This window comes from Scyliorhinus torazame, chromosome 2 (assembly GCF_047496885.1).
Source record: "Scyliorhinus torazame isolate Kashiwa2021f chromosome 2, sScyTor2.1, whole genome shotgun sequence".
Lineage (NCBI taxonomy): Eukaryota > Metazoa > Chordata > Chondrichthyes > Carcharhiniformes > Scyliorhinidae > Scyliorhinus > Scyliorhinus torazame.
Window position 1 is genome coordinate 130234801 of NC_092708.1, and position 17893 is coordinate 130252693.

General features: G+C 42.3%; 1 protein-coding gene across 2 annotated transcripts in view; it reads left to right on the forward strand.

Moving 5' to 3' along the window:
• The window catches only part of agps (alkylglycerone phosphate synthase), a 218479-nt gene that overhangs the window by 133256 nt on the left and 67330 nt on the right, over nt 1–17893 (forward strand). For both annotated transcript variants that reach the window (XM_072477056.1, XM_072477065.1), the window contains exons 8-10: nt 1549–1629; nt 9843–9968; nt 10895–11003. In XM_072477056.1, the coding sequence (XP_072333157.1) occupies nt 1549–1629; nt 9843–9968; nt 10895–11003 (316 nt within the window). The remainder of the gene's footprint in view (nt 1–1548; nt 1630–9842; nt 9969–10894; nt 11004–17893) is intronic.

Consider the following 17893-nt stretch of genomic DNA (forward strand, 5'->3'; position numbering starts at 1 on the left):
CACCTATGAGGTTTACACATCACACTGTTTAAGGAAGAAACAATGTTTGAGAAATATGGGATTTATTGGTCTCTAAAAACCACATGGATCAAAAAAGAATATTTGAGTTCAAGTTTGGTCAGATATGAGAATGAATGACCATTGTCAACTGTCATTGTATCGTAGTGGTCTGGACTCCAGAATTGGGCAGTCACGTGACTGAAACTAACTTTTAGTGACTGCAGTTTAGGCTTCTAACATGACCCAAATACTGTACTTTCTCCAGCTTCCTATTCCACCTGAGAACTAATTTCCTGGCTATTCATCTACAAGAGGCTTGCAGCTTCATGAAAGTCCTTTTTTCTTAAAGATAGTCACTCCAATGGTATTAACTCAACTAAAACAACATCGGGCCTGCATCAACATGGAGACTGAGTTATAAATTCCATTTATAAAATTACAGTTTTAACTTCATCTGAATATAATGTTTGCATGTGTGATAGAGCGAATGAGGTGAATGATTGAGATCACAGTCTAAACATCTGGGGAAAGTGTGTTAATAATTAACCTTCCATATTTTTAAAATCACTAAAAAGCCTGTTGCTGGATTTTAGTTTAAAATGAGAAAAATCACTCTGAGGGTAATGAAATACACTCACCTTGCATACAGATATCCTGATTTTGGACTGGAAGGGACCACATACTGTCAGTGACTTCAGTCGATGTTGGTCAACTAAATTCTGCTGTTGCTTCCAGTCAAACTGCTTTGTTATTAAGTGTTTATACCTTTGGACACCTGACGTTTAATATATGTTATGTACCTTGTAAGGTACATTGTAACTTTACAATGGCTAAGTGGCTGAAGACAATGATTTGTGGTCTGTGCTGAGTCAGTTGACCTCGGTCAAGGGATAGTATTGTGGTTGCTACAGTTATCCCCTATATTCCCGTGTTAATAATTGATTCCTACTGCTGAACTTTTATCTATTGACCCCTGTTGGAAGTGTGCTTGTTTGGATCGCGGGCGGGGAAAGTATTGAACATGGCTGTGATGTGCTCCCTCCCTGCTCTCAAGAATCTTGCTTGGTCTCCCTGCAGATGCTTAAGAATGAGTAATGGGGCGGCATGTGATGCAGTAGTTAGCACTGGGACTGCGGCTCTGAGGACCCAGGTTCGAATCCCGGTCCTGGGTCACTGTCCGTGTGGAGTTTGCGCATTTTCCCCATGTTTGCGGGGGTTTCACCCCCACAACCCAAAAATGTTGTGGATTGGCCACACTAAATTGGCCCTTCAGTGGGGGAAAAAAAATAATTGGGTACTCTAAATTTTTTTTTTTTTTTAAACGAATGAGTAATTAATTTAATATATTAGAGGGTGGTGTGCACTCATGGAACCTTTCCCAGCAAGAAAATGTGTTCAGTGTCATGTCCCATGTATTGTTTAATTGCAAGTATTGATATTAGATGATTCAAGTATAAGGAGAAGCTTGTGAAATATTTTGAACATAAGTAGATGTTGAAGGTATTATTGGTCTGAAATAGGTTTTGTTCTGATTTTTCACAAAAACAGAATCGAATATTGTGGGTCGATGAAAAGAATTTGACAGCTCATGTGGAGGCTGGCATTACTGGGCAAGATCTTGAAAGACAGGTAAGATTGGGTCTGTTCAGTGTTTAGCAATCCTTATGGAATGAGAAGTAAAATTTAGCAAAGCTGACTTTGCAAATGGATGACTTTTGCATTTGAGCTGAAGGGGTTTGAAGGTTGGAAAAACTAAATTAAATTTGAGGGTTTTTTTTTTCTTTAAATATCTTACATTTTAACAAACAACTTGCTTATTATCCTTTTTTGTTCCCGTGATGAGTACTTACACTGAATGTCTTTGCACAGGAAATACATGCTGACTTCCAGGCCATTAAACTACATTACATGCTTTGCAATTAGTGTTAACTGACTGGACCTTACAATTTTTATGGTCCTATCATAATACCATTTACAGGTGATTTTGCAACTGCAGGAAAATGTTGCATTTTGAAATTTTAAATTGCAGCTCGTTCATTGATTATTAATCTGCATGTTGCTGCACCTGGAGTTTTAAAACTAAGTACCATCTTTAAGCCAAGAGGATTATATGGTAGAGAATATTTGGGCCAGGACTGCTAGAATGGAGAACAAGAGGAGGAAGAAACAGGAGGGAGAAGGAATAATGAGCTGGGTATGGGGTTTTGGAATAAGAAAGCATTTGAGGGTGAGGGAAGACAGAGTATAAAGAGAAACTGGCAGAAGAAAGTTAAAAATCTATGGGTTGGTGAATGCAAAAGAAGCAAAGGTCACTGGAGGATGTTAGAATAATCTTGAAGTCTAAAGGAAGTGGCTGCACTATTGAAATAAGTACTTCATGTAGAGGGGAAGGGGATAAGAAATGGGGAGAGTAATCAGAATAAAACTGAAGGGAAAGTGGAATTGGGTAGGCTATAGGATGGGTAAATGGGGAAGAAGACTGGGATTGGGAGAGAGGTTGGGGAACAGTACAAGGAAACCAAACATCGTGCATTATTTGAAAATGGGCAGTTCATGAATTTAAAACAGTCGTATAAAATGGTGCGAAACAATACTAAGGAAATTAGTCAGTTGGAAATATTTCGAATACATATATTGAATGCACTAGAGAGTCAACTAAATAAAGATGTGGAGATAATAAAATATGGGAGAGACGGTGGCGTAGCAGTAATGTCACTGGTGCGAACCAGGTGAATGAAAGTTAAAATCCTGCAATGGCAGCTGATTGAATTAAAACAAATTCAATTAAAAATAATTGGAATTGAATGCTTGTCCCAGAAATCATGATGATTAAACTATTATTGACTGTCCTAAAAACCCCATCTGGTTCACTAATATGCTTTAGAAAAGGTAATCTGCTTACCTTGCGTGGTCTGGCCTGCATGTTACTGCAGAAGCACAGCAAAGTGGTTGACTTTTAACTGCCCTCTGAAATGGCCGAGCAAGTAACTTGGTTCAAGGGCAGTGAGGGCTGGGCAACAATGCCCACATCCCATGAAAGAAAAAAGAAAAAAATTGAAAGGATCCTAACACAACAGTTTTAAAGAAAGACTGGGCATCAGGAAATATTAAGACATTTTACGTTGCAACTCATTCATGATTATTGATTTCATAGAATTATCATTTAATTTACAGTGCAGAAGGAGGCCATTCGGCACATCGAGTGTGCACCTGCCCCTGTAAAGAGCACCCTACTCAAGCTCACGCCTCCTCTACCCCATCCCCGTAACCCCAATGAACCTTTTTTTTTGGGACACTAAAGGCAATTTAGCATGGCCAATCCACCTAACCTGCATATCTTTGTGGGAGGAAACCAGAGTACCCGGAGGAAACCCATGCACACTGGGAGAACGTGCAGACTCCACACAGACAGTGACCCAAGCCGGGAAGCGAACCTGGGACCCTGGAGCTGTGAAGCAACTGTACTGACCACTATGCTACTGTGCCGCCTTTGATGGATTTGATGCCTTTTATGTGGGATGGTGGGATTAGATGCTTTAGTAAGTAACACTAATGACAAATGGTCAACAGGCTGAATGACCGGGATGGGGCAAAGCTACACTGACAACTGTGTTCCCCTCTGATTGGGCAGCATAAGTAGTGACTGGATAGCAGTTTTACAAGGCCAGTGTACCGGGCAGACACTAAGCCTCCTGAAAGGTAGCTAAGCAACCAACAGTGCCAGGCAGAATGATCTCGTGGCCAGGGAAGACATTTAAGGAATGCTGGAAATTCACAGATGACGCAGTAATTTTGTGCAACTGAATAGTCTGGCAAGTCACATAACTCAACAAAAACATGGGAGGAACATGAGAACAAATTCCTAAGGGCTTCTTATCAGAACATCAGACTTGTCTTCAGCAAGACTCCACCATTCTTGGGAAAATGCACTGCTATAGTGCCACTCTGTGGTCACGTTTAAGTACAACAGTTAGATTTGACAAAAGCTTGTGTTCTGATGATTCAACACATCTTTAGACTCGCACCATCCCTCATGGGTATAATTCATCACATTTTTGAGACAATTTTGCATTTTAAATATATGATAAGTTTGTAAACCATAGCCATCCTGTTTTTAAGACTATTTTCCTATAGTTTCAAAACATTGAATTATGGCACTTAAATCTGGAAAATGCTAGGATAATGAAAGGTAGTTCTGAAGTTAGCCCTTCACCTGAAGTTTCAGTGCATTAAGAAAATCTCTGCACCAACTTTGTCAATTTTATTGTTATGGGTTGAGTCTCAGGTGTGCTGTTAGCATTTGTTATCCTGTTGAATAAAAGAGGACACGATATTTGGAATCATTTAACAAGCATTTTGAACCTGTGTATCAATTCGGCACCCGGTTAATATTGTGAGAGGATTAAATGTGCTGTTAACGAGGACCTGTTGACTGTTCATAGCCATGAAGATTTAAGCAATGCAAAATGCTTTTTTCTTGAAAGATATCAGTTGGTGGAAAATGCTGGTATATATTACAGAGCATGTTTAGTACTGAGTGGGTTGTAAATCAGTATTATGTGTAATACATTTCCAGAATATAAATCTAGGCAAGATCCAAGGTTTAACCATCTTTGAGGAAATGCCCAAATGTTCCTTTTAATTTTTGAGGCATTTAGACTCAGGTGTTGAGCAGATGGAATAACAAAGTAAATTCTGAAAATTAGGAATTAGTAATCAGTCGATGTGCCAGAACACTTGTGCTGCATCTCAAGTAGATGTTGATGTGTTCCACAAAGGATCAGTGTTTTTCCTGCCAGATGGTTCCAAGATATATCACTTTTTAAGAGGTTTTAATGCAGGCAGGTTACAAATGTTTTCTGCCAATTGCCATGACAGAAATCTATTCTGCTTGCAAAATGTAATATGCAAAAGAATTCAACGTGCCACTTTCTTATAAATTTTTAATTTGAAAGTAGTTTGTGACATTTTACAGATCGGAGCATGCATTACAGTTATTTTCATGCAATATTATATTGCTAATGCAATTTAGTTAAACGTGATAGCCATATACATTTGACTTAAGCACACACTTTTGTAAACATGGCTCTTTCTGTACCTTTGGCGTTCAGTGACTTCTATTAGTTACAGTCAATGGTGATGTGTATCTGGGAACACGTATGGTAATCTGCTGCCATGCTGATTAAACTACAGCTCTATTATTTAAACTCCTCATATTCTGGATAGAATTCTGGAATTTTGCCAGTTCTTCCAGTGAGAGCATACACCTTGTTCCCTCATCCACAAAATTGGTATTAATGTCCTGTACTAATTAATTTTTTCAGAAACCCCATTCGGGGGTTGCAGTAAAATGTATCCAAGAGCAGTGTTTCAATAATTTTTCACCTGTGACGCCACATATATTTCAGTTCCTGAGTATTTGCAACTAAAGACTAATTATCCAAACCGCTGATCCACTAGCATCTGTAATGGTTAGATTTTCTTGTCTCGAATGTTTCAACAATGAGTAATTGAGCTAGTGTAATGTGACTCAATTAATACGTAGCCAAAGGACTTGTGAAATTTGCCATTGGTTACTGTAAACAACAAGGCCTGCAAGTGAGGGTAGTATTGCTACTGTAAATCCACTATCTGGTAAGCAGATTTTCTTCGTAAAATCGATGGATTTCAACTGTTAAGAACAGACCACTTAATGTAGAAAATATGAACAGACATTTTATCTGCTTAAATTTAAGTTCTGTTAATTTACTCAGTTCAAAGGCTTGGACGGACATGAAATACAATCAGAATAAATAGGAGCAAGGCAGCATGGTGGTGCAGTGGTTAGCACTGCTGCCTCACGGCGCCGAGGACCCGGGTTCCATCACGTCTCTCGGTCACTGTCCGTGTGGATTTGCACATTTTTCCAGTGTCTGCGTGGGTCTAACCCCCACAACCCAAAATGATGTGCAGAGTAGGTGAATTGGCCACGCTAACTTGCCCTCTAATGTGAAGGAAAAAAAGGATTTGGAAAAGAATTATAAGGTTTCTCCAACATTCAATAAATTCATGGCTAATCTGATTATAACACTTAACTCCATTTTCCTGCCTGCACTCCATAATCCTTGATTCTCTTGTTCGAACAAAATTTTCCTAACTCAAACCTGAATGTATTCAATGACCCAGCCTCCAATATTTTCTTGTGGAAAAGAATACTAAAGATTACCGATCCTCAAAGAAGACATTTTACCTCCTTCTCTGTCTTACATGGGAGACCACTTATTTTTAAACTATGCTCCCTAGTTCTAGATTTCCCTATGAGGGAAAATATCCCCTGTCAAGTCCCCTTAAAATCTTATGTTTTACCAAAATCACCTCTGACACTTTTAAAGTCCAAGAGTATAGACCCAACCTGTTTAACCTTTCCTGACAAGACAACCCCATCATCCCAGGGTCTGCCTAGTGGCACTTCTCTGAACTACTTCCAATGCAAATACATCCTTGAGTAAAGAGACCAAAACTGTGCACAGTACTCTGGTGAGGTCTCACCAATGCTCTGCACAATGAAAGCAACACTTCCATACTTTTATACTTGTTCCCCTTGCAAGAAAGCCCAACATTCTGTTTGCCTTCCTAATGACATGCTGTTTCTGCACTTCAACTTTTTGTGTTCATGTATAAGATCTCTCTGCACCGCAACATTGTACAGTTCCTCTCCAATTAAATAATAATCTTTTCTATTCTTTCTGCCAAAGTGGACAACCTCACATTTCCCACATTCTCCACTGTCAATTTTTTGAAGGCTCACTTAACATATCTACATCCCTTTGCAGAGTCTTCAGATCCTCCTCAGAACTTGCTTTCTTACTTATATTTGTATCAATTGTTAATCTGGCGACAAAACACTTCCATCATCCAAATAATTAATATAGATCATAAATAGTTGAGACCCAGCACTGATCAATGTACCACTCCACTTATTACAGTTTGCTGACCAGAAAATTACCCATTTATCCTAGCTTTTTCTGTTTCCCCATTAGTTAGCCTATCCTCTATCAATGCTGATATATCACTCCCAAGACGGTGAACTTTTATCCTGTGCAGTAACCTTTCAGTGAAAGGTAAGGTGAAGACGCCATAGTCTCCGATGACCATAGGCTGCTTTCCTCTTTGAGGGGGAGAGCTGAGCAGTGGTGATTTAACCTGAGGATCACCCCACCTCAAGCGAGGGCAAGGTTGGGGAGGTGGGGGCTTCATGAATAACCTTTTAGTGGCATCTTATCGAATGCCTTTTGGAAATCCAAATACACTACATCTACCAGTAACTTTTTATCCACACTGCTTGTTATATCCTCAAAGAACTATTACATTTGTAAAACACTGTTTCCCTTTCACAAAATCACGTTGACCACGCCTGATCACATTATGATTTTCTAAATATCCTGCTACTGCCTCAATAATGGATTCTAGCATTTTGCTAATGATACTGGCCTGTAATTTCCTGCTTTCTGTCTTTCTCCAAATAAAAATAACAATCCGCCGGTACCTTTCGAGAATTTTGGGAATTTTGGAAGATTACATCCATTGTTTCCACCATCTCGACAGCCACTTCTTTTAACACCCGAGGATACAGACTATCGTGTCCAGGGGACTTGTCAGCCTTTAGTCCAGTTAATTTTCCGAGTACTTTTTCTCTCGTGATGGTGATTTGTTTATTAAGTTCCTCCATCCCTTTCACCTCTTGATTTTCTTGGGATGTTTTCTACTCTAAAGACAGATATAAAATGCTAGTTCAAAATCTCTGTAATTTCCTTGTTTCCCATGATTAATTCCCCAGTCTCTATTTTAAAAAAATTTTGAATATCCAATTCTTTGTTTTTCCAATTAAGGGGCACTTTTAGTGTGGCCAATTCACCTACCCATCACATCTTTTTGGGTTGTGGGGGTGGGACTCAAGTAGACACTGGGAGAATGTGCAAACTCCACACGGACAGTTACCCGGGGACGGGATCGAACCCGAGCCCTCAGCGTCGTGAGGCAGGATTACTTAGTGTTGTATTCTTCGGGGGTTGTATTTGAATTAATGGTTGCTAAGATGTTCACTGTTTTTTTAAAAAGGTTAACTTGAGTTCATAGCATAAACATTGTTTTGCTTTAAAAAATACTTTTCCATTTCTGCTCTACTGGGCCGTGTGCTCCCCATACCACAATCTCGTAAAAGTTGTGGGTCAGGTGAACTCCATGATACACTTTGGGGTTCTCTGAACCCTGGCCCATAACACCATTCTTTGCTAGTTTCTGAAATTTTCCAACCCTCTGACCTACCACTAATCGTTGCAACATTGTACATCCTGTCTTTCGATTTGATACCATGCTTAACTTCCTTAGGTAGCCATGGATGGTGCACCCTTCTCGTAGAATCTTCCTTTCTCAGTGGAATGTATCTTTGAAAGTAATTAAATATCTCCTTAAATTGTCTTTCCTTTTAACCTATTTTCCCATTTCACTTGGCCAACTCTGTCTTTGTTAGGCTCTGCATTCAGTTTTAAGTATCAATGTAGAATAAGTTATCAAAATTTCCACGTCTATTAGTTATCTGATCAGACTCATGTGGATTTTTTTTTAATGTTGTTTATGGCTCTTGGAAAAAATACACTGCCTATGGGGAAAATCCTGAGTTTGTCCACTCTGTCTTTGTTAGGCTCTGCATTCAGTTTTAAGTATCAATGTAGAATAAGTTATCAAAATTTCCACGTCTATTAGTTATCTGATCAGACTCATGTGGATTTTTTTTTAATGTTGTTTATGGCTCTTGGAAAAAATACACTGCCTATGGGGAAAATCCTGAGTTTGTCCATGTTGCGTGTATAATTGATACTGAAGGTGGATAGTAATGAGTTGTTAGAGGCAACTATGAATTTAAATGATAAGGCAAAAGAACTTTCTTATTGAAAGTACTTTTGTCCCCATTCTTATAGGCAAGCTGATTTAATTGACAGTAACTTCATGGTGACTGTGCTGTGATAATTTTTATCTTTAGCTCTTGGGTTTTAATTTTAGTACATAAAGCATTGCGATGTTGAAATTGTTGAACTTGTTGTTAATCTCAAGCTAAATAATTTTCAAAACTGTTGGTTCTGTCTGAAAGCAGTAATTTTCTGAATTTTTCTTATTTAACCTGAATATTGTTGAAAAGAGAAACATGTTGCCCAAGGTTTTTTGTCTAACAGTCATCAGGACAATCACAAGAATGCCAAATTTCAAACTACCATAACAAGTCTTGCATCTTTTTTTGAATTACCCAGAAGCATAACGAGCCTATCATTTCCCCGTTACTTTCACCACGGCTGCATCTCAACCAATCCGAGTAGACTTGTTCCAGTCAGTAGCCTTTTCTCATGTGGTTAAAAATAGTTGTGATTGTTTGAATTTTGGATTCTGCCATTTGTCCTGTTGCGTGTATGACGAAAAGCTTCAGGAACGTGTCTCATTTTTTTCAGCAGTTTTCATGTTTGAATTGGATCTGGCATTTTGTATGAGATAGCCTTTTATTTAGTGCTCAAATTCGACTGTTATAGATAATGACAAATTCTGAACCCATTTCAGTTGAAAATGGAATTTCAATTAAAGGAATTAATGCTTTAATGTGAAAAACAAATTCCATAATGGTAGTTGCCAATTTATGAATAACAGATTGGCTGGTCTGTTTCATTCATTCCCTTCTACAAACCGTGAACGATATCATGCTGATTATGGAGTATGTACAAAAAAACTGCTTCAAGGGTGCATACCAAAATAAAATGTTACACTATTACTCCATTGGTCTTATTTTTTGCCAATCTAATACACTCTTCTTGTTGAAGCTCGGTGAACATGGCTACTGCACAGGGCATGAACCCGATTCGATGGAGTTCAGCAGCCTTGGAGGATGGGTAGCTACGAGGGCTTCAGGCATGAAAAAAAATATCTACGGTAACATTGAAGACCTGGTGAGTATTTGAAAACACGTAACTACATTGCATTTGATTGGCTTCTTCAAGGTAATCGAGCATAACTCCAATATTTTCATTTTTTATCTGGGTGCTGCATTTATTGCTCATCTCCATTTGCCCAGGCAAGGCTATATTGGGCTCCTGCTCTGAACCACTTCAGACTTTATGCTGCTGATATTCTCAGTGATATTCAGCAGCAAGGAGCAGCATTTCAATCCAGTACTGATGAAATAATTGGGACAGATGTCTTGGTCAGGATGGTATATTACATGGAGGAATAATAATGTCTGCAAACAAAAGGAATATGATCATGCCTTGTGTTTTTTTGAATTATCCGAAAGCACGGGAAGTCTATGGTTTCTCGTTACTTTATCTATGGCATGTCTTCAAAGTCAACTTGACAACCAATCATCAGCATTTTCATCTTTTTTTAAACAATCTTTATTAGTGTCACAAGTAGGCTTACATTAACACAGCAACGAAGTTACTGAGAAAATCCCCTAGTCGCCGCACTGCGCCACTTGTTCAGGTACACAGAGGGAGAATTCGCAATGTCCAATTCACCTAACCAGCATATCTTTTGGGACTTGTGGGAAGAAATCTGTGGTATAAATTGTTGTGCTTGTTTGAAATTTAGCATTGTGTTTGGCTTGGTAACTACAAGATGAAACACTTTGGCAACATGCTTCCCTCTTCAGCAATAATCACTGAATATCAAATTTAACCACACAAAGGGTTAAGTTCAGTTAAATTCAGCTTCGACAAAGGGTCACCTGGACTCAAAACGTTAGCTATTTTCTCTCCCTACAGATTCTGCCAGACCTGATGAAATTTTCCAGCATTTTCTCTTTGGTTAACTTCACACAATATTTTTCTTGAACTGGGCTATAGCCAATAATTTGTGGCTTTTACTGTGTCAACAGGTTGTGTATATAAAAATGATTACACCAAGAGGAATAGTAGAAAAAAGTTGTCAAGGTCCAAGAATGTCAACTGGCCCTGATATTTACCACTTCATTATGGGATCTGAAGGTACCATTTCTGTTTTTACCTGTTCAGTTTTTCAACTTCAGACTTCCCTTAATACAGTAAGGGAAAATTAAATAAGTGTGTGAAAATTAGATGAGTGAGTGAAAGGAATAAAATGATATGTTGGTTGGGTATGATGAGTTAATGTGGCAGGAAGCTCTTTGAAGCACAAACAGTGGCATAGACTTGTTGGACCAAATGGCATGTTGTAAAGTGCCATGTTAAAGTGATTGAGGGAATGTTTTCTGCATGATAAGTACTTAAAATTTTTTTTTAAAAAAATTGTCTTAAGTTTTACAAATTGCTGCTGACAGTTGAGCTAACTTGAGCATTTCCAACATATTCTGTCTATTATTATTGACACTTGGTAGTTGTGTTTGGGTAACAAAGAACAAAGAAAAGTACAGCACAGGAACAGGCCCTTCGGCCCTCCAAGCCTGTGCCGACCATGCTGCCCGTCTAAACTAACAATGGGGAACATTTAGCACAATGTGTTATTTTGAACATCCTCAAACTCTGAAACCTTTGTCTGGTTTAGGAATAATAAGTTAAATCCAATTTTGGATTCCTCCTGAATACTTAGGATGAGTGTGATCAGTTCCTTCTGGCTCCTTCCCCTTGCTTCCTGAACACATTTGGACCAATGTTGTGTGCAGATGTCAGGAGGAAGGCCTGCGCTACCTCTGGAGTTCAGGATGAAGGCCATGAGCGACCCTGGATGCTGAGACACCACATTGGATGGGGGAGCATCTATCAGAATCTTCCAGCTTCAGTGGCATCAAGGAGGTTCATCTTCCAGGCTCTAGTGTTTCTGGAAGCCCATCTTCTTCCTTTGGGAGGCCCGCCTTCTCCCTTTGGGAGGCCCGTCTTCTCCCTTTGGGAGGCCCGTCTTCTCCCTTTGGAAGGCCCGTCTTCTCCCTTTGGGAGGCCCGTCTTCTTCCTTTGGGAGGCCCGTATTCTTTCTTCGGTGATAGATCAGTGATGTTGGGTGTTTTAAAATATGGCACCCAGATATGACGGCGGAACGCACCACATCAAGCCTGTACTGCCACAGAAGATGACTCAAAATGCCTGGATGCATAATTAATTACACCGGGGACAGAAGGTATGGCGTGGTTTCCTGTTGCTCTCTGCAACAGGAAACATGCTCAGCCCCCGACATGGCACTTTGGCAGCATTCCGCCCTATGAGACTTTCTGTGGTTAACTAAGGAATCTAGTTGAAAGAAAAGGCCTTGATGTTGTAAAGATCAGTCTCAGGCTAAAATATTGGGAAAAGTTTTGAAACCAGCAAAGGATGATCAAACAAAAATAGGAAAAAATAGATTGAAAATAAACCAGCAAGAAATATAAGAACAAATAGTAAAAGCTTCGATGATCTTATAAAAAAAGCGAGCGAGTCACTACAATAAACATTTCTTTGTTAGAGGAGATGAATCAGGAATTAATAGAGAAATTAGGGAATGGCGGAGACTTTGAACAAATATTTTGTATTTGTCTTCACAACAGATGGCACTAAAAGTAACCCAATAAAAATAGAAAATCGGGGCAGAAGACCAGGAAGATCTTCATAGAATTTACAGTGCAGAAGGAGGCCATTCGGCCCATCGAGTCTGCACCCTACCCAAGGTCAACACCTCCACCCTAACGCCATAACCCAGTAACCCCACCCAACACTAAGGGCAATTTTGGACACTAGGGGCAATTTATCATGGCCAATCCACCTAATCTGCACATCTTTGGACTGTGGGAGGAAACCGGAGCACCCGGAGGAAACCCACGCGCACACGGGGAGGATGTGCAGACTCCGCACAGACAGTGACCCAAGCCGGAATCGAACCTGGGACCCTGGAGCTGTGAAGCAATTGTGCTATCCACAATGCTACCGTGCTGCCCCGTGCAAAGCATTATCACAAGAGAATGAGTACGAAAGCACACCAAGAGGACTAAATGTAGACAAGTCCCCTGGACCTAATGGCCTGCAGCCTAGGGTTTTAAACCTCTTCACTCATCTGGTGAAGGAGCTACGCTCTGAAAGCTCGTGATTCCAAATAAACCTGTTGGACTGGGGGTTGTAAGACTTCCTACTGTGCCCATCCAGTCCAACGCCGGCATCTCCATAACTAGGGTTTTAAAGTCAGTGGCAGGAGTGACGGTGCTTTTGTTATAATCTTCCAAAATTCTGTAGATTCTGGAAAGTTTTATAATCTTTATTGTCACATGTAGGCTTATATTGCAATGAAGTCACTGTGAAATGCCCCTAGTCGCTATATTCCGGCACCTGTTCGGGTATACAGAGGGAGAATTCAGAATGTCCAAATTACCTGACCGCACGTCTTTAGTGACTAGTGGGAGGAAACCGGAGCACCCGGAGGAAACCCACGCAGACATGGGGAGAACGTGCAGACTCCGCACAGACAGTGAACCAGCCGGGAATCAAACTCGAGACCCTGGCGCTGTGAAACAACAGTGCTAACCACTGTGCTACCTTGATGCCCAACTGTTCCTTGCTGAATGGAAAACTCCAAATGTAACACCTATATCCAAGAATTGATGGAGACAGAAAGCAGGAAACATGGGCCGAACATTTAATGGGAAAATGCTAGAATCCGTTATTAAGTAGGTAGTTCCGGGACATGTAGAAAATCATAAAACGTTTTGACTCTGCTTGATTGTATTATGAAATTGAAATTCCGGGGGGTTGGCAACCTTAGCTGTGGTCAGTGTGCGTGTCCATTTATTTGGCTTACGAGTGTCACTTCAGACAAGAGGAGTAAGAACTCCAAGGTTATGAAGGCTCCAATCAGAAGGCCTGGCAGATTCTTTGGAGAGGGAAACAGACTTGATGTTTCAGTTTGATGTCCTTTTATCTGACCTTTCATTCGCTCTGATGAAAGGTCACTGGTCTAAAACTCTTACTTTGTCTCCCCCCCCCCCCCTAAAAAAACCCAAAGCTGTTGCTAGACCAGCTGATTATTTCGAGCATTTTCTGCTTTTATTCCAGACTGTTACCTCCTTGTAAGGGGTAACTAGGGTTATGGTGATAAATCGCCAGGACTTTCAAAGATTTTCGGGGTCCTATTATTTGCGTTGTGCCACTGGGCCCTGCAATGCAGAAATTAACCATCTGTGCAAAATGATATCAGCATGAATTGTCATTGATTAGCTGTTTCTGTATGCTTTTCGCTGGTCAGTCCCAGCCAAATCTTTTTGTTAAAAAAATATTTTTATTAAGGTACTTGAAAATTAGAAAGAAAAAAAAATAACATGGACAATGACATCAACATGGTATAATAAACATTTCCCCCCATCTCAATCTTCACACACCCCAACCATAAAACAACAATCCGGCCCTCTTCTTCCCCCCCACCCCCTTGGAATACTGCATCTGCTGACATTTTAATTTTCCCCGAGAAAGTTGACGAACGGCTGCCACCTCCGGGTGAACCCGACCATTGACCCTCTTAGGGCGAACTTTATTTTCTCGAGACTGAGAAACCCAGCCATGTCACTAACCCAGTTCTCTACACTCGGGGGGCTTCGAGCCCCTCCACATTAACAAGATCCGTCTCCGGGCTACCAGGGAGGCAAAGGCCAAGGCGTCAGCTTCTTTCGCCCCCTGAACTCCCGGCCCTTCCGACACTCCAAAGGTCGCTACCTCCGGACTCGGCACCACCCGTGTTTTTAGCACCGTGGACATTGCCTTAGCAAACCCTGCCAAAACCCTCTAAGCTTCGGGCAAGCCCAAAACATGTGGACATGATTTGCTGGGCTTCCCGCGCACCTCAAAGAACAAAGAACAAAGAAATGTACAGCACAGGAACAGGCCCTTCGGCCCTCCAAGCCCGTGCCGACCATACTGCCCGACTAAACTACAATCTTCTACACTTCCTGGGTCCGTATCCTTCTATCCCCATCCTATTCATATATTTGTCAAGATGCCCCTTAAATGTCCCTATCGTCCCTGCTTCCACTACCTCCTCCGGTAGCGAGTTCCAGGTACCCACTACCCTCTGCGTAAAAAAACTTGCCTCGTACATCTACTCTAAACCTTGCCCCTCTCACCTTAAACCTATGCCCCCTAGTAATTGACCCCTCTACCCTGGGGAAAAGCCTCTGACTATCCACTCTGTCTATGCCCCTCATAATTTTGTATACCTCTATCAGGTCGCCCCTCAACCTCCTTCGTTCCAGTGAGAACAAACCGAGTTTATTCAATCGCTCCTCATAGCTTATGCCCTCCATACCAGGCAACATTCTGGTAAATCTCTTCTGCACCCTCTCTAAAGCCTCCACATCCTTCTGGTAGTGTGGCGACCAGAATTGAACACTATACTCCAAGTGTGGCCTAACTAAGGTTCTATACAGCTGCAACATGACTTGCCAATTCTTATACTCAATGCCCCGGCCAATGAAGGCAAGCATGCCGTATGCCTTCTTGACTACCTTCTCCACCTGTGTTGCCCCTTTCAATGACCTGTGGACCTGTACTCCTAGATCTCTTTGACTTTCAATACTCTTGAGGATTCTACCATTCACTGTATATTCCCTACCTGCATTAGACCTTCCAAAATGCATTACCTCACATTTGTCCGGATTAAACTCCATCTGCCATCTCTCCGCCCAAGTCTCCAGACAATCTAAATCCTGCTGTATCCTCTGACAGTCCTCATCGCTATCCGCAATTCCACCAACTTTTGTGTCGTCTGAAAACTTACTAATCAGACCAGTTACATTTTCCTCCAAATCATTTATATATACTACAAAGAGCAAAGGTCCCAGCACTGATCCCTGTGGAACACCACTGGTCACCACTCGCACACCTATCCTCAACCCCGAAGAACTTACTCACCCTAGCCACTGTCAAGTGTGCCCGGTGGACTACCTTAAATTGTATCAGGCTAAGCCTGGCACATGATGAGGATGTATTAACCCTGCTTAGGACATCCACCCATAGACCCACCTCTGTCTCTCCTCCTAGCTCGTCCTCTCACTTGCCCTTAAGCTCCTCCACCTGAATTTCCTCCGCCTCAGAAAGCTCCTGGTAAATACCTGAAACCTTCCCCTCTCCCACCCGGGTACTGGAGACTACTCTATCCTGTATCCCCCATGGCAGCAGCAGCGGAAAGGCCGGCACCTGTTTTCTCAGGAAGTCTCGCACCTGCAAATACCTATACCCGTTCCCTGCTGGCAATTCAAATTTATCCTCCCAAGGCTTTCAAGCTGGGAAATCTCCCATCTATAAATAGATCCCCTATCCTTCTAATTCCTGCCCTTTGCCACCTCCGGAACCCACCATCTAGCCTACCCGGTACAAACCGATGATTATTATAAATCGGGGTCCAAACCGATGCTCCCTCCACTCTCTCATATCTCCTCCATTGCCTCCAGGTTCTCAGAGCCACCAGCACCACCGGACTTGTGGAGTAACGGCCACCCCCGGACCAGTTCTTTCCAGTTCCAAGAGGCTCTTAACGCCATGACCAATGGCTCTCTGGCCAGAGCAAACAGTGACTGGGAGAGGGGGCACCCTTGCCTCGTCCCTCTGTGTAGCTTAAAGTACCCCGACCTCAGCCGGTTCGTACGCACACTGGCTACTGGTGCCTGATAGAGCAACTGCACCCAGTCAATAAAGCCCTCACCAAACCTTCCCAGCGCCTCCCACAGGTAATTCCACTCCACCCGATCAAAAGCCTTCTCCGCATCCATCGCTACCACCACATCCACCACCTCTCCTTCTGAGGGCATCATAATAACATTCAAAAGCCTTCGAACGCTGGCCTTGAGTTGCCTGCCCTTTACAAATCCCGTCTGGTCTTCCCCTATTACCCCTGGGACACAGTCCTATATCCTTGTGGCAAGTATCTTAGCCAGCAGTTTGGCGTTCACATTTAGTAGAGAAATTGGCCTGTATGACCCGCATTGCTCCGGATCCTTCTCCCGTTTCAGGATCAATGAAATCCAGGCCTGCGACTTTGTTGGAGGGAGGTCTCCCTTCTCTCATGCTTCATTAAATGTCCTCACCAGCAGTGGGCTCAATATCTCTGAAAACCTCTTGTAGAATTCCACCGGGTCGCCGCCAGGCCCTGGGGCCTTGCCCGACTGCATGCCCTCCAGCCCCTTGATTATTTCCTCAATCTCAATTAGGGCTCCCAGCCCTTCCACCAGATCCTTATCTACCCTCGGGGACCTCAACTGATCCAAAAACTGCCTCATCCCCTCCACCCCAGCCGGGGGTTCCGACTCATATAATTTACTATAGAAGTCCTTAAACACCTCGTTCACCCCTGCTGGGTCCAGGACCATATTCCCGCCTCTACTCTTTAATTTACCTATCTCCTTGGCTGCCTCCCTTTTCCTGAGCTGGTGAGCTAACATTCTGCTTGCCTTTTCCCCGTACTCATAAATCACCCCCCTTGCCTTCCTCAACTGTTCCACCGCTTTCCCTGTGGTCAACAGCCCAAACTCCGCCTGTAACCTCCGCCGCTCCCTCAGTAGCCCCGCGTCCGGGGCCTCGAAGTATCTCCTGTCCACCTGGAGTATCTCCTCCACTAACCTATCCCTCTCAGCCTGTTCCGCCTTTTCTCTGTGGGCCCGTATCAAGATTAATTCCTCTCTGACCACTGCCTTCAGAGCTTCCCAAACTGTCGCTGCAGAGACCTCCCCCGTATCATTTGTTTCCAGGTAGTTCTGGATGGACTTAACCCGCCCACAGATCGCTTCGTCCGCGAGCAACCCCACATCTTGTCTCCCCAGTGGGCGTTGCCCTCTCTCCACACTAACCTGTCGATCCACCCAAAGCGGGGCATGATCCGACACTGCGATGGCCGAGTACTCCGTATCCACCACCTCCGGTATTAGCGCCCTGCTCAGAACAAAAAAGTCGATGCGAGA